This window comes from Prionailurus bengalensis, chromosome D1 (genome assembly GCF_016509475.1).
Source record: "Prionailurus bengalensis isolate Pbe53 chromosome D1, Fcat_Pben_1.1_paternal_pri, whole genome shotgun sequence".
NCBI classification, from domain to species: domain Eukaryota; kingdom Metazoa; phylum Chordata; class Mammalia; order Carnivora; family Felidae; genus Prionailurus; species Prionailurus bengalensis.
Window position 1 is genome coordinate 58,258,351 of NC_057346.1, and position 15,154 is coordinate 58,273,504.

The window sequence follows — 15,154 nt, forward strand, 5'->3', positions numbered from 1 at the left end:
AAAAACAGGGAGACAAACCATAAGAGACTCTTAAATACAGAGAACAAACTGAGGGTTGCTGGTCAGGTGTTGGGTGGGGGCATGGGCTAAATGGGCAAGGGGCATTAAGGAGGACACTTGTTGGGATGAGTGCTAGGTGTTATATGTAAGTGATGAATCACTAAATTCTATTCCTGAAATCATTATAACACTGTATGTTAACTAACTTAGATTTAAATTAAAAAAAAAAAAAAGATTGTCTTGGCTCTTCTAAGTTATTTGCTTTTATAAATAAGTTTTTGAATCGCTTTGTCAATTTATACCAAACTAACCTAGACCCTGCTCTTTAAATTGGGATTGCATTGAATTTATTTTTTTATTTTTATTTTCTTTAATGTTTATTTATTTTTGAGAGAGAGAGAGAGAGCAAGCGAGTAAGCATGAGCGGGGTAGGAGCAGAGAGAAGGGGAGACGCAGAATCCCAAGCAGGCTCCAGGCTCTAAGCTGTCAGCACAGAGCCAGTGCAGGGCTGGAACTCATGGACTGCGAGATCATGACCTGAGCCAGATTCAGATGCTTAACTGACTGAGCCACCCAGGCACCCTGGGATTGCATTGAATTTAACAATATTGAGACAGTACTGAGTTTTCCAATCCTTGGACATGGTATATTTCTCCATCTATTTGGTTCTTCCTTAAGTTCTCTCAGCAGTGTTCCACAATTTTCAGTGTAGAAATCTTTTATATGTGTAGAATATTTTATTAGATACCTAGGTATCTTGTTTTTGATACTGCATAAATAGTATTTTTAAATTTCAGTTTTCATTTGTGGCTAGTGTATAGAAATACAGTTGATGTTTGTATAATGACTTTGTATGCAGGGCCTTGCTAAATTTACTTATTTAAAAATTTTGTAGATTATTTTGTATCTTTGGTCATGAATGATATTGGCCTGTAATTTTCCTTTAAAAAAAATTTTTTTTTTCAACGTTTATTTATTTTGGGGACAGAGAGAGACAGAGCATGAATGGGGGAGGGGCAGAGAGAGGGAGACACAGAATCGGAAACAGGCTCCAGGCTCTGAGCCATCAGCCCAGAGCCTGACGCGGGGCTCGAACTCACGGACGGCGAGATCGTGACCTGGCTGAAGTCGGACGCTTAACTGACTACGCCACCCAGGCGCCCCGTAATTTTCCTTTTTAATAATCTCATCACTTTAAAAAAATAAATCAGAGTTATATAGGCACGATTGATTGCATATTTGAAAGTCGGCCATTCTAATTCATTCCATTAACTTAAAGGAGTAAAACCATATAGTCATTTCAGTAGATGTAGAAAAAGCATATCACAAAATTAAAAACCTATTTGTAATTAGTTACACTTAAAAATTTTTTTAATGTTTATTTTTGAGAGAGAGACAGAGCACTAGTGGGGAAGGGGCAGAGAGAGAGAGGGAGACACAGAATCTGAAGCAGGCTCCAGGCTCTGAGCTGTCAGCACAAAGCCTGATGTGGGGCTTGAACTGTGAGATCATGACCTGAGCCGAAGTCAGACACTCAACCCACTGAGCCACCAAGGCGCCCCTCAGTACGCTTTTAATTAAGAACAGAAGTGAACATCCTAAATCTGATAAAGGATATTTACCAGGAACCTCCTTCCCCCAAAATAACCTACAAATAACATCATACTTGATAAAAATACCGACCTCATTTCTTTTGAGTTTGGGCAGAAGACTGATGTCCATAGGAATATTTAAAAATCTTTTTTAATGTTTATTTTTGAGAGAGACAGAGAGAGAGCACAAGGGGAAGGAGCAGAGAGAGAGGGAGACACAGAATCCAAAGCAGGCTTCAGGCTCTGAGCTGTCAGCACAGAGCCTGATGTGGGGCTCAAACTCACAAACCGTGAGATCATGACCTGAGCCGAAGCTGGACGCTCAACTGACTGAGCCACCCAGGAGCCCCTACATAGGAATATTTTATTTAAAAAAAAATTTTTTTTTCAACGTTTATTTATTTTTGGGACAGAGAGAGAGCATGAACAGGGGAGGGGCAGAGAGAGAGGGAGACACAGAATCGGAAACAGGCTCCAGGCTCTGAGCCATCAGCCTAGAGCCTGACGCGGGGCTCGAACTCACAGACCGCGAGATCATGACCCGGCTGAAGTCAGACGCTTAACCGACTGCGCCACCCAGGCACCCCAACATAGGAATATTTTAAAGCCAGCCCCAGAAATCTAATCATCCTATCAATAGTTCTGGCAATTAGCCTACAAAACAATGGAGAGAAAATATCAGAATGCATAGTCCATAGCAGTTTCATAAAACTTTTACTTCAGTAATGTAATTGTATACTGGATTGGGGTTTTAAATGTATATGTTAATGTGCTTTTATAGTCAGAATACTTAGGAGCCCACTGTCTTAGAATATTGAATCTTTGAGAAATCTACCAATTGCTTGAAACTTCACTTACATGAAACTTTTGCAGTTTGTTTTATTGAAGCTGTTTTGTGACAAATTATTTTTCCTTACTAGTTTTACTGAGGAAGGCTGTTGTCTAATTTATAAACAATAAACTGCACTTCAGGGGCACCTAGGTGGCTCAGTTGGTTAAGTGCCCTACTCTAGATTTTGGCTCAGGTCTTGATCTAGTGGGGTTGAGATTGAGCCCCATGTCAGGCTTTGCCGATCCTGCTTGGGATTTTCTCTCTCCGTCTCTTTGCCCCTCCCCCGCTGGCTCATGTGTTTTCTCTCTCTCTGTCTCTCTCTCTCTCTCTCTCTCAGTAAATATTTGAACAAAAAAAGGGGCAACTGGGTGTCTCAGTCAGTTAAGTGTCTGACTCTTGGTTTTGGCTCAGGTCATGATGTCCTGTTTCGTGAGATTGAGTCCCGCATTGGGCTCTCTGGATATGGAGCCTGCTTAGGATTCATTCATTCTCTCTCTCTCTCTCTCTCTCTCTCTCTCTCTCTTTCTCTCTGTCTCTCCCCCCCCCTTCCCTTTCTCTCCCTCTCTCTCCTTTTCTCTCCCTCTCTCTCCTTTTCTCTCCCTCTCTCTCCCTCTCTCTCCTTTTCTCTCCCTCTCTCTCCTTTTCTCTCCCTCTCTCTCCTTTTCTCTCCCTCTCTCTCCTTTTCTCTCCCTCTCTCTCCTTCTCCCCCTCTCTCCTCCCCACCTGTCCCTCAACCTTGCATGTGTTCACTCACTCTCTCTCTCAAAATAAATAAATAAACTTAAAAAAAAAGATTCTCCTTCCTTCTTCCTCTGCCCCTCCCCCACTCATACTCTCACGCTCTTAAAACAAAAACTACAATTCTTTGAGGCTTGACAGTGCAATAATCACAAAATAAAGAACATCTCCATCATGCCTGAAAGATTCTATACTTTACCTACTAGCCCTAAGAAACCACTGATCTACCTTTCTTGTTTGCTTTATTTTGTTTTAAGGATAAATGAATAATGAATTAAACAATTTTAAAATAAGCTATAATTTTTAGAATAGTTTTAGATTTACAGAAAAACTGAGAAGATAACTATAGTTCCCATAAACCTGTACCCAGTTTCTCCTATTATTGACATCTTTCGTTAATATGGTACATTTTTCATAATTAATGAACCAATATTATACATTATTATTATGTAAAATCCATAATTTATTTAGGTTTTCTTACTTTTTTCCCCAGTGTCCTTTATCTGTTCCAGGATTCTGTCAGATATCCTATTACATTAGTTTTCCTGTCTCTTTAGGCTCCTCTTGGCTGTAACAGTTTCTCAGACTTTTTTTTTTTAATGTTGATTTTTGAGAGAGAGAGAGCGTGAGCAGGGGAAGGGCAGAGAGAAAGAGGATCCAAAGCAAGCTCTACGCTAGCAGTAGAGAACCCGATGGGGGGGCTCCAACTCACAAACTGTGAGATCATGACCTGAGCTGGAGTTGGAAACTTAACCGACAGAGCCACCCCGGCACCCATCAGATATCTTATTTTATTTTATTTTATTTTATTTTATTTTATTTTATTTTATTTTATTTTATTTTATTTTATTTTATTTATTATTTTTTTTAACGTTTATTTATTTTTGAGACAGAGAGAGAGCATGAATGGGGGAGGGTCAGAGAGAGGGAGACAAAGAATCTGAAACAGGCTCCAGGCTCTGAGCTGTCAGCACAGGGCCTGACGCGGAGCTCGAACTCCGGACCACGAAATCATGACCTGAGCTGAAGTCGGCCGCTTAACCGACTGAGCCACCCAGACGCCCCAGATTTTTTATTTTAATAAACTTGACAGTTGGAGGAGTACTGGTCAAGTATTTTGTGAGATGCTCCTCTGCTGGAATTTGATCTTTTCGTTATGATTAGACTGGGGTTACTGATTTTTGGAATTGATTTGCTCTTTTTATAAGAAAGAACATTCTAAAAAGTGGAATAGCCTTCTTAAGGCTGCAGTGGCTGTTTAAATGGCTTTGAGATTGAAAAAATGGTCCTGAAACATTGTGCAGTGTCTGGCACAGTATAAATAACATAATGAAAAAAGAGCCCTGGACTAAGTATAAATGCCTCTTTTTTTAGTATATATTGAGAGCACTGTTTTATTTTTGCTTGCTCCATAGAGACCCTTCATTTAAGTTTTTAAATCCCCCTTTTAAAAAAAAAGACATTTTACCCACATGTTCCTAAATTCATTTTTTTTTTTTTTATTAAAAAAAAAATTTTTTTTTTTTCCAACGTTTATTTATTTTTGGGACAGAGAGAGACAGAGCATGAACGGGGGAGGGGCAGAGAGAGAGGGAGACACAGAATCGGAAACAGGCTCCAGGCTCTGAGCCATCAGCCCAGAGCCTGACGCGGGGCTCGAACTCACGGACCGCGAGATCGTGACCTGGCTGAAGTCGGACGCTTAACCGACTGTGCCACCCAGGCGCCCCATTTTAAATTATGTCTATAAAATAAACTTACTTAGACCTTAGATCTAATGACAGTTTTAGAGACAAATTTGCAGAATTAGGATTAATTGAAGGTGTGGCTTTCATCAATGAAGAGTATTTTTGTATGGGTTGTTAGGAAAGAAATAGAGCCACCTTGAGATTTCTCTGAAATCTTCTTTCCTAACGTATCACTTAGAAAATTTCACCTTTTCGCATTAACTGTGTTTCATTAGTTTCATCCCAGTGCTACTTTTCTCTGTTGCTAGCAAAATTAAATCTTTTCTTTAACAAGAGTTGGCAGAAAAAAATTAGATCTCTACCAAATTTTGGAAAGGTTAAGGATTAGGATGAAAACATTTGTTCTCTAAAATTCCTTGTGATACAACAGTGTCATTATAGTGGAGATGTTTGCTTGGGAATAAAATGTTAATTTCATATTGGAAAGTTGTTTAAGATTTAAAATAAATTGTTAATTTTCTTATAATATCCTTGAGATGCTAACGTGGAAGAAAATTAAAATTGTTGGTTTTCAGGTCCTTTTGTTAGGGGCATTGGGTAGGAGAAAAAATTTTGGTCTCACAGAGATAGAGGTGGTTATTCAACAGCCTAGTTGCTCACTGTTTTCAAGATTGTTTTAACTATTTTAGATCCTTTGCATTTTCCTGTAAACTTTAGAATCAGCTTCTCATTTTCCATTTTTTAAAGGCTGTTGGGATTATGATTGAGATTATGTTTAACGTGTAAATTGGAGAAAATTGATATCTTAATATTGATTCCCCTTAATTTAGTATATGGTATATTTTTATATTTATTTAGATTTTCTTAATATTCTTAAATATAGAGTGTTTTGATTTCAATGTAGAGTTCTTACACATCTTGCTAAGTTTATTCACCATATGTGGAATTTAACATTTTTGGTTTTGTTTGCTTCTGGTATTTAGAAACGCAGTTGATTTTTGTATATCGACCTTCTGTACTGAGACCTTGCCAAATATACTAGTTCTAGTAGATTTTTGTTTGTTTGTTTATAGTCCTAGTAGATTTTAAAAATTTGTTTCTTAGGATTCTTCTACATGAGAAGTTGTGTCATCAGTAAAAGAGAACAGTGTCGGGGCGCCTGGGTGGCGCAGTCAGTTGAGCGTCCGACTTCAGCCAGGTCACGATCTCGCGGTCCGTGAGTTCGAGCCCCGCGTCGGGCTCTGGGCTGATGGCTCGGAGCCTGGAGCCTGTTTCCGATTCTGTGTCTCCCTCTCTCTGTGCCCCTACCCCGTTCATGCTCTGTCTCTCTCTGTCCCAAAAATAAATAAAAACGTTAAAAAAAAAAAAAAAGAGAGAACAGTGTTTTGTGTGCCTTTTATTTTTCTTATCAGTATTGCACTGGCCAAGACCACCAATACCATACTGAATAGAAGTGGTGGATTGAGGGCATCAGGGTGGGTCAGTCAGGTGAGCGTCCAACTCTAGATTTTGGCTCAGGTCATGATCCCAGGGTCATGGACTTGAGCCCTGAGTTGAGTTCTGCACTGAGAGCCTAAGAGTCTCTCTTCCTGTATCTCTGCCCCTCACCCCCACTCACTTACACACACACTCTCTCCCTCTAAAAACAAAAGTAAAAAGTAAAAAAAGAAGTGGTGGGTTGGACATCCTTGCTCCCTCCCCCCCCTTCTTTGGAGGAAACCATTTAGTTTACCATTACAATGGTGACTATAGATTTCATTGTACATACTGTTTATCTGATTGCTACATTTTCCTTCCATTTCGGGTTTACTAGTTTCCTTAGAGTTTTCATCATGAATCTGTTGAATTTTGTCATATACTATGTTTATATATATTGAGATAAACTTACGGATTTCTTTTATTCTGTTAATATTCTGGATTACATTATTTTATTTATTTTGTATGATCTAACCTTTTATTCCTGGGATAATCCCCACCTACTTATGAAGATATTTTTATATTTACAGGGATTTGATTTGCTAATACTTTGTTAAGGAATTTTGAGTCTGTGTTGATGAGAGATAATTGATCCATAATTTTCACTTTATTGTAATGTCTTTGTTAGGGTTATGCTCATCTCATATCATGAGATGGAAAGTCTTTGTCACTTAAAAAAAAAAAAATGTCTATTTTTTTTTTTGAGCCGGAGGTGAAGAGCAGAGAGAGAGGGAGACAGAGAATCCTAAGCAGGCTCTGCACTGTGAGCACAGAGCCTGATACAGGGCTCAAACCCATGAACCATGAGATCAGACCTGAGCCAAAATCAAGAGTCACTTTAAAAAAAAAAAAAAAAAAAGAGTTTAGGGGCACCTGGGTGGCTCATTCAGTTGAGCATCTGTCTCTTAATTTTGGCTCCGGTCATGATCCCAGGGTCATAGGAAGTTGGGTTCAGTGATGAGCATGGAGCCTGCTTAAGATTCTCTCTCTGTCCCTTTCTGTGTGTGTGTGTGTGTGTGTGTGTGTGTGTGTGTGTGTGTACATGTTCAAATATATATTCGGCTCAGGTCATTCAATATGTGTGTGTGTGTGTGTGTGTGTATATATTATACATGGGGGGCACAGAGAATATATCTATAGTCACAGCATTAAATCCTTGTTTTCTAACTATAACATCTGAGTCATCTTGGATTGGAGCCTGTTTTCTTTCTCTCTTTTTTTGAGTATGAATTATGTGTTTTTATTTCTTTGCATTTACTATTTTTTTTATTATATAGTAGACATGATGGAGAAAGTATACAGAGATTCTGGATTTTGTTGTTCCTCCAAAGAGTTTTTGTGGCTGAGAAGGCAGTTACCTTGGCTTGATTCAAACTCTAAACTCCCCGTGTCCTGTAGTAGCTCAATTGTTTCAAAACCCAGCTGCTACTTTTCACTGGGAATCCTGAAGTCTTCCCATCAATCCTCATAGGTAGTTTAGGAAATCAGCTAAGGATTTGGAGATGTTTTATGTTTTAAATGCAGATTTTCCAATTCACTTTCTTTGTAGCTTCTTCTCCGTAATCTTTCTAATTGTTCTGTGCCCTGAACTTTGTCCTCCAACTCAAGTCAGTTAGGTTGTGGGCTGCCAGAAACCTAAGTATGGTCGTGTTTCACGCAAAAAATTACAGACTGGAAAACCTCACTTTGCTATTTTTCATTCAAGGATATAGTATCTTTCATTTTGTATTTTCTTATGGTCTGTGTTCAGGTTCTTTAAAACCTGGAGGCTGGGTAGGTAGTGCAACATAATTTCTTCTGCCATTATGGCCATGTTACCTTTTTTTTGTTTTTTTTTAAGTTTACTTACTTATTTTGAGGGGGTGGAGAGGGGCAGAAAGAGAGGGAGAGGGAGAATCCCCAGCAGGTTCTGTTTGGAGCCCAATACGGGGCTTGATCTCATGAACCATGAGATGATGACCTAAGCTGAAATCAAGAGTCGGGCACTCAACCAACTGAGCCACCCAGGTGCCCTACATTTACTTTATAGAGTCCAATCAGTGTTCAAAATAGTACTGCGTATATTGTTTCTGGTTTTCCTTTGAATGGTTCTAGCATTTTACCTTTAAGTATGTATTTTTAAATATAAAAAATATTTCAGAAAAACATATACTAACATTAGTTATATATGGGTGGTATGATATACATAATTTTCACTTTGTTCTTGTTATTTTCTGTGCTGCCTGCTTTACAAATATACATTTTACTCTTTTATGTGAAAGAGGTGGTGGGTGTTTTTTTTTAAAAAATGAAAACTAGGGGCGCCTGGGTGGCGCAGTCGGTTAAGCGTCCGACTTCAGCCAGGTCACAATCTCGCGGTCCGTGAGTTCGAGCCCCGCATCAGGCTCAGGGCTGATGGCTCAGAGCCTGGAGCCTGTTTCCGATTCTGTGTCTCCCTCTCTCTCTGCCCCTCCCCCGTTCATGCTCTGTCTCTCTCTGTCCCAAAAATAAATAAACGTTGAAAAAAAATTAAAAAATAAAATAAAAAATGAAAACTATATGTACTATTTACTAATGAAGAAGTACATAGTTCCACTGTTGTTTTATAAAGAGACTTCTTCTCAAACATCAATTTGCTTTTGACTAGGGCCTGGGGACTAGCTATAGCTTTTCTCTTCAACATGCTGTTTTAGGCTTTCTGAAATAAGACATTTGGGGTACATGATTTAGTGGGATTCTTCCTTCTTTGGCCCATTTTTTCCCCTCAGGTTTTCATATGATATATGATTAGAGAATATAATATAGAGGCCAGGATCACACCTCTTTTACATTTGGGGGACCATTTGAGATACTTATTTACACAGCTCTTTAATTGACATAATTAATACACTTACTTGTATTAATTTAGTATTTGTTGGATCTGTGTCAAGCTACTGGAAAAATAGGAAAATTAGATATGGCTCTTGTCCTTGGAGAGTATGCCCATTGGTAAGGAAATTGCCAGTATTCCTCTGTTTTTTATTTAGTGACACTTTCCTGTGGATTAACCTGAAAATACCAGTACAGAGTAGTATTATGAATCTTTGGGATTGCCTTGCCAGAGAAGTGGAGAGATGTGATCCTGAGATGAGTTTCAATACAGTTTTCCTTGTCACTTCTTTGTTACTCTTAAAACATTGTAGTTCTTGTGGCCCTCCTATTCCTCCTAGGATTCTCCATCTTTAGTCTTTATATTCCCAGGAGTTTGATTCATTAAATGAAGTGAATGTGAACCTCAATTTTTCCAGGTTACTGTCCAATAAGTGAATTATAATTTCTTCAGAGTCTAATCTTAGTTCTGTTTGTTAGGGCCCAAGTGAATATCTGCTTTCCCTTTTGTGAATTAGAAATGTCAACATAATTGATTGTTTTCCTCCATCTTTTCATTTTCCTCAATTCTTAACTATATACTCTTTACCTGTGCTCTTAATTTGAGAGATTGTTATCTGTTATTAGAGAGAGGTGTTTCAACAAAGTAGGGGCTATATATCTTAAAATTATTATTAGTAGAACCATTACAGATATTTCCCACTGACTGTAATTGCAGTCCTCTGTAGAAGAATGGCTTGAGAACCCAGTGTAATATGTTAACTAAGTGAATCTTTTTCCTTTTCATTTCAGTTGGAAAGACATCCTTGATCACCAGATTCATGTATGACAGTTTTGACAACACCTACCAGGTATTTTATTTTTGCCAATTTACTGATTGTCTCTATTTTGTGTTAGAAGTAATATTTAAGGACTTCTTAAAAGTTCACATTTACATAAAAGTACTTTCTGTAATCTGTAAAATGCTTTATAAATACAGAGTATAACTGATTTTGCTCATTGTCCTCAGTCTTTTCACTTGATTTCTTTATCTCCTCTTCCAAAGTCCTTTCCAAAAGATTATTGGTAATTACCATTTGGGATAGAGGTAGGAGTGATTGTAGATACTCTGTTATGTGGTTCAAGCCTAGGATTATCTGACCTTTTGATCTACACTTAAAGTCAAGAATAAATGAGTAATGTAATTAGAAATCATTAACAGAAGGAGATTTTGGAAATCCACAAACGTGGAAATTAAATAGCAAATTCCCAAATAACCAGTGAGTCAAAGAAAAAAAATCACAAAAGAAATTAGAAAATACTTTGAGACAAATGGAAAAAAAAACCCGAAACCACAACATACCAAAATTTATATGATAACAGCTAAAGCAGTGCTGTAAGGAAAAGAAGAAATACATTAAATCAGTAATTTAACCTTCTACTTTAAGAAATTAGAAAAGTAAACTAAACCTAAAACAAGCAAAGGACACATGATAAAGAACTGTTATCCCAAACATACAGAACTGTTAAAATCTCATAGTAGTAAAGAATTAACTCTTTACATTTTGACATGTTTTGATAGATGTGTATACCTATGAAGCTACCACCACAGTCAAGATTAAGAACATTTCCATCATCCTAAGAAGGAATTTGTTTTTAATTAAGCATTTTATTAACAACCATAAATATCATAGAACAGAAATGACTCATCCATAAATCTGACATTTTAGAAAAGTCTCTTAAATAAAAAACCAGTTAATATGTACTGTATATATTTTATTATTCTTTTGAATATCTCAGAAATGGTTTAGCTACTTCATAAGACATGAGAAAAGCGAGTTTAAAGATGAAAAATAGCTCAGTCAACAAGAGTGCTTCAGTTTCTTTTGGACTCCTTTATATCATATATCCCCAATTTTCTAGGTCCCTACAACTCTATGGCTTATAGGCCTTACCTAGATGACCTTGTCTTTTGTACAGTATCTTGATTCTGGGCAATGCTCTGTCTCTTCTCATCAGAAAAACTACAAATACAAGTCTTAGAGACTAACAAAAATATTGATGTCATTGAGCCATATGTGGAAAATTCCTGAAAAGTGTAAGCTTAACTGTTTGGGAGTAGACCCAAATACCATAGGCTAAAAAATCTGGACTAGGGTCAGAGTCTTGGGCTAAAGACTCACTAGCTAGAGCCTATTTAGAGTTCTCTGGGTGTTTCTAAAAGATTTTGTTACACTCATGGTCTCAGTGAAATTAAGTAGATCTTTCAAGCATATATTAAAGTACCATTGCTGTTTCTTCATGCTGCTGTTCAGTCAGACATATATAAGGGTAGTGATGTTGACATAAATTTAGTGATATTGATAGAATTTGACAGATAGGGAAGGATTTTGATTCTTTGTGGAAAAGTTGTTGCTAATGAAGCTAAAATGTTGTACTTTGGCATTAACAGGAGACGTTTATTAACAATGTGAGTTACAGGTTTTTATAACAATTAGGTACAGTCCTAGATATTCTTTTAGTTTAGCTCTAACAGGAAAATTTGGACAATGTAGTACCTTAGGTCCTTAGTTAATGAAATCAGCTTGACAATATATTAAGTATTATCTTTGAATATGAAGAATTGACCTTCTGTAGTTAGCTGCCAACTTAGTTATCAGGTGAAGAGTTCTTCAGTGAATCATTTGAAGATTCCCTATATACACCCCGTCACACACACATCAGAAAGACTTCTGAAATAACTAAAGAGCTGGTCTCATTGCTAGAAATTTATTATTGGGATTATAGGTGTAATGTATGTATCAAACTTAGTTTAAGTGAAGTTTTATTTTACAAAAATGATAAACTTTAGTTAATAATTCATGTTCTCTGTATGATTCCTTTACACTGACTTCATTTCATTTAAAAAGAAGGAAACTGGCCAAAAGAGTCCTTAATTGACCAAAATTTGGGCAGTATGTCAAAGTGAAAAAAAAAAACAACCCTGTTCTTTTTAAGTAGAGCGTCTGGAATTGATTCTCTTAAAGTTGCTCTTCTTATTCACCACTTATTTTCTTTATCCAGTTATAAACCCACAGATTTTTCTTTTTTTGTTTATTTCTGATTTAGATTCATTCGTTTATTTGAGAAAGATTATATTGCTCAGACTAACTTCTGAGATTACTTTGAATTTAGAGGGTTTCTTATTCCAAAGGCTGTTACAAAGTGACAATCAACATAAATTCACCTTCATGGTAGACAATGAGGCCATCTATGCTATCTGTCGTGGAAACCTCAATATTGAATGCCCAGCCAACACTAAATAGGTTGTTAGGTCAAATTGTGTTCTCCATCACTGCTTCCCTCAGATTCGATGGAGCCCTGAATATTGATCTGACAGAATTCCAGACTATCCCGGTGCCTTATCCCCACATCCGCTTCTCTCTGGCCACATATGCTCCTGTTATCTCTGCTGAGAAAGGCTACCATGAACAGCTTTCTGTAGCAGAGATCATTAATGCATGCTTTGAGCCAGCCAACCAGATGGTGAAATATGATTCTCACCATGGTAAATACATGGCTTGCTGTGCACCTGGGTGGCTCAGTTTGTTAAGTGTCCAACTTCAGCTCAGGCCATGATCTCACGGTTTGGGGGTTTGAGCCCTGCGCCAGTCACTGTGCAGACAGCTCAGAGCCTGGAGGCCACTTTAGATTCTTTGTCTCCCTCTCTGCCCTCCCCCACTCGTCCTCTCTCTCAAAAATAAACATTAAAGGGGCGCCTGGGTGGCTCAGTCGGTTGAGCGACCTACTTCAGCTCAGGTCGTGATCTCACAGTTTGTGAGTTCGAGCCCCGCGTAGGGCTCTGTGCTGACAGCTCAGAGCCTGGAGCCCGCTTTGGATTCTGTGTCTCCGTCTCTCTCTGTCCCTCCCCTGCTCATGCTCTGTCTCTGTCTCAGAAATAAATAAACATAAAAAAATTAAAAAGAAAAAACATTAAAAAGAAATAAAAAAAAAATACATGGCTTGCTGCATGTTGTACTGTGGCAACATGGTTCCCAAAGATGTCAGTGCTGCCATTTCCACCATCAAGACCAAGGGTACCATTCAGTTTATGGACTGGGGCCCCACTGGCTTCAAAGTTGGCATTAATTATCAGCCTCCCATTGTGTTATCTGGTGGAGACCTGGCCAAAGTACAGCCATGCTGAGCAACACCACAGCCATTGCTGAGGCCTGGGCTCACCTGGACCTGATGTCCTGATGTATGCTAAGCATGCCTTTGTTCACTGGTATGTGGGTGAGGGCATGGATGAAGAAGAGTTTTCTGAAGGCTCTGAGGACATGGCTGCCCTTGAGAAGGATATGAAGAGGTTGGTGTGGATTCAGTTGAAGGAGAAATGAAGGAGGAGAGGAGTACTAAAGTTAAAAATATCACAAAGGTGCTGCTTTAAAGTTGTGCTCTGATCAGTTTAATTTGTATGTAGCAGTGTATACTCTTTATATACAATTACTGATCTGTGCTTTAAAACATAATGCTTTGTTACAACCCACGCTGTCCATTTCTCTGATGGATTTGAATAAAGTATTTGTCTTAATTGGAAAAAAAAAAAACCATAAATTCAGGGTTGTTTAAAATACTGAAATGTTTAAAACAGCTTAAGTGAATTTTTCTAGGAAGATGGTGGTGATCAAATACATCCTTAACCTCTTTAAGTTAAAGCTTTAAATTATTCTACACAAAATTATACTTTGTTATATGGAAATAAAATCTGCACCCAACTCCCAACCCCCCCCCCCGCCCCACTAATGGGACTACTTTTCTCATCCAGTGTTTGATTTCTTATTTTTAAATTTTCTTTAATTTTTAAGGACTCTTTTTTCTCCTATCAGAAGTATTGTCATTTTATGGGAGGTAGGGGGAGAACAGTTCCTTTTTTTTCAAACTGTGCTAAGAACACTTAATATAAAATCTACCTCCTAATCAGATTTTTAAGTATACAATACAGTTTTAAATATATGCACAATGATCTCTAGAACTTGTTCACCTTGCATAAGTAAAATTTTATGCCTATTATAGCGACTCATTTCTGAAATAGATTCTACATAGTTTCTAAGTGATGTGGCACAAAGATATCTAAGAGAAAAGTATACATACATACATAAATATACACATACATAAATATATATAAACATGTGTAGTAATGGGATGGTTACCTTTCTAAAATGGAACCCATATCAGCGTCTTGCTTCTGGGATCCTTTGCCTTTCTTCATTGTTTTTACTTATCTCTGTTAGTCAGTGTTAGATAGACTCTTCTTTAACTTGTCCACTCTTTTCTTTCTTTATTCTAGTCTTTGCCTTTCTCAACACTTATTCTTGATTTATTTTCTCCTGCTAGGGAAAGCAGCAGCTAGGCAACAGAACTTTGTATGTTTGGACCACAAAGGAAGCTGATTATCATTGCTTGGTACAGAGGAAAACTTGTTTTCCTTACTTAATTACTTTTGTGTAGGAAAACTCATGTTCCTTGAAATCATGATGTTGAGGGGTCTTGACTGTGTATGGCATCAGAAAAGGTGATAAACAGTTATGTAGGAAGGAAGTCAGACAAAATAGTAGTTTACATCTGCAGTATTTTATAAAATTGCTATTGGGGCAGATAAACACTGTTCTGAGTGGAGAGCATCCAAGTATAAATATCCAAACTACAGTTATCATTATTATCTTGATGCTGATAGTATTAGGTAAGTCATTATTCAATCTTGAATTGTTTGCTCCCACAGTAAAAGTACCCAGTTTAATTTTTTGTCTTTTACAAAGTAGACTTTCCTTACCCAGTGAATTAACACTTAAAATAATGCGAAGCTATAAATTAAGATATGTGGGAGAATTTTCTCTAACCTTTGGTTTCTTCTACAATTATTGCCTTCTGCATTTCTATAAAGAAGATGAGCAAGAGGCAGCACTGATGTCTCATCCCTCTTTTATGAAAGTTTGAATTAGTTCCACATCAGTAACATTTAA

The 15,154-nt window shown here is 37.6% G+C and overlaps 1 protein-coding gene across 2 annotated transcripts in view; it reads left to right on the forward strand.

Annotated features, from left to right (window-relative positions):
* The window catches only part of RAB6A (RAB6A, member RAS oncogene family), an 87,584-nt gene that overhangs the window by 36,076 nt on the left and 36,354 nt on the right, over positions 1–15,154 (forward strand). For both annotated transcript variants that reach the window (XM_043580289.1, XM_043580288.1), the window contains exon 2: positions 9,966–10,024. In XM_043580289.1, coding sequence (XP_043436224.1) covers positions 9,966–10,024 — 59 coding nt within the window. The remainder of the gene's footprint in view (positions 1–9,965; positions 10,025–15,154) is intronic.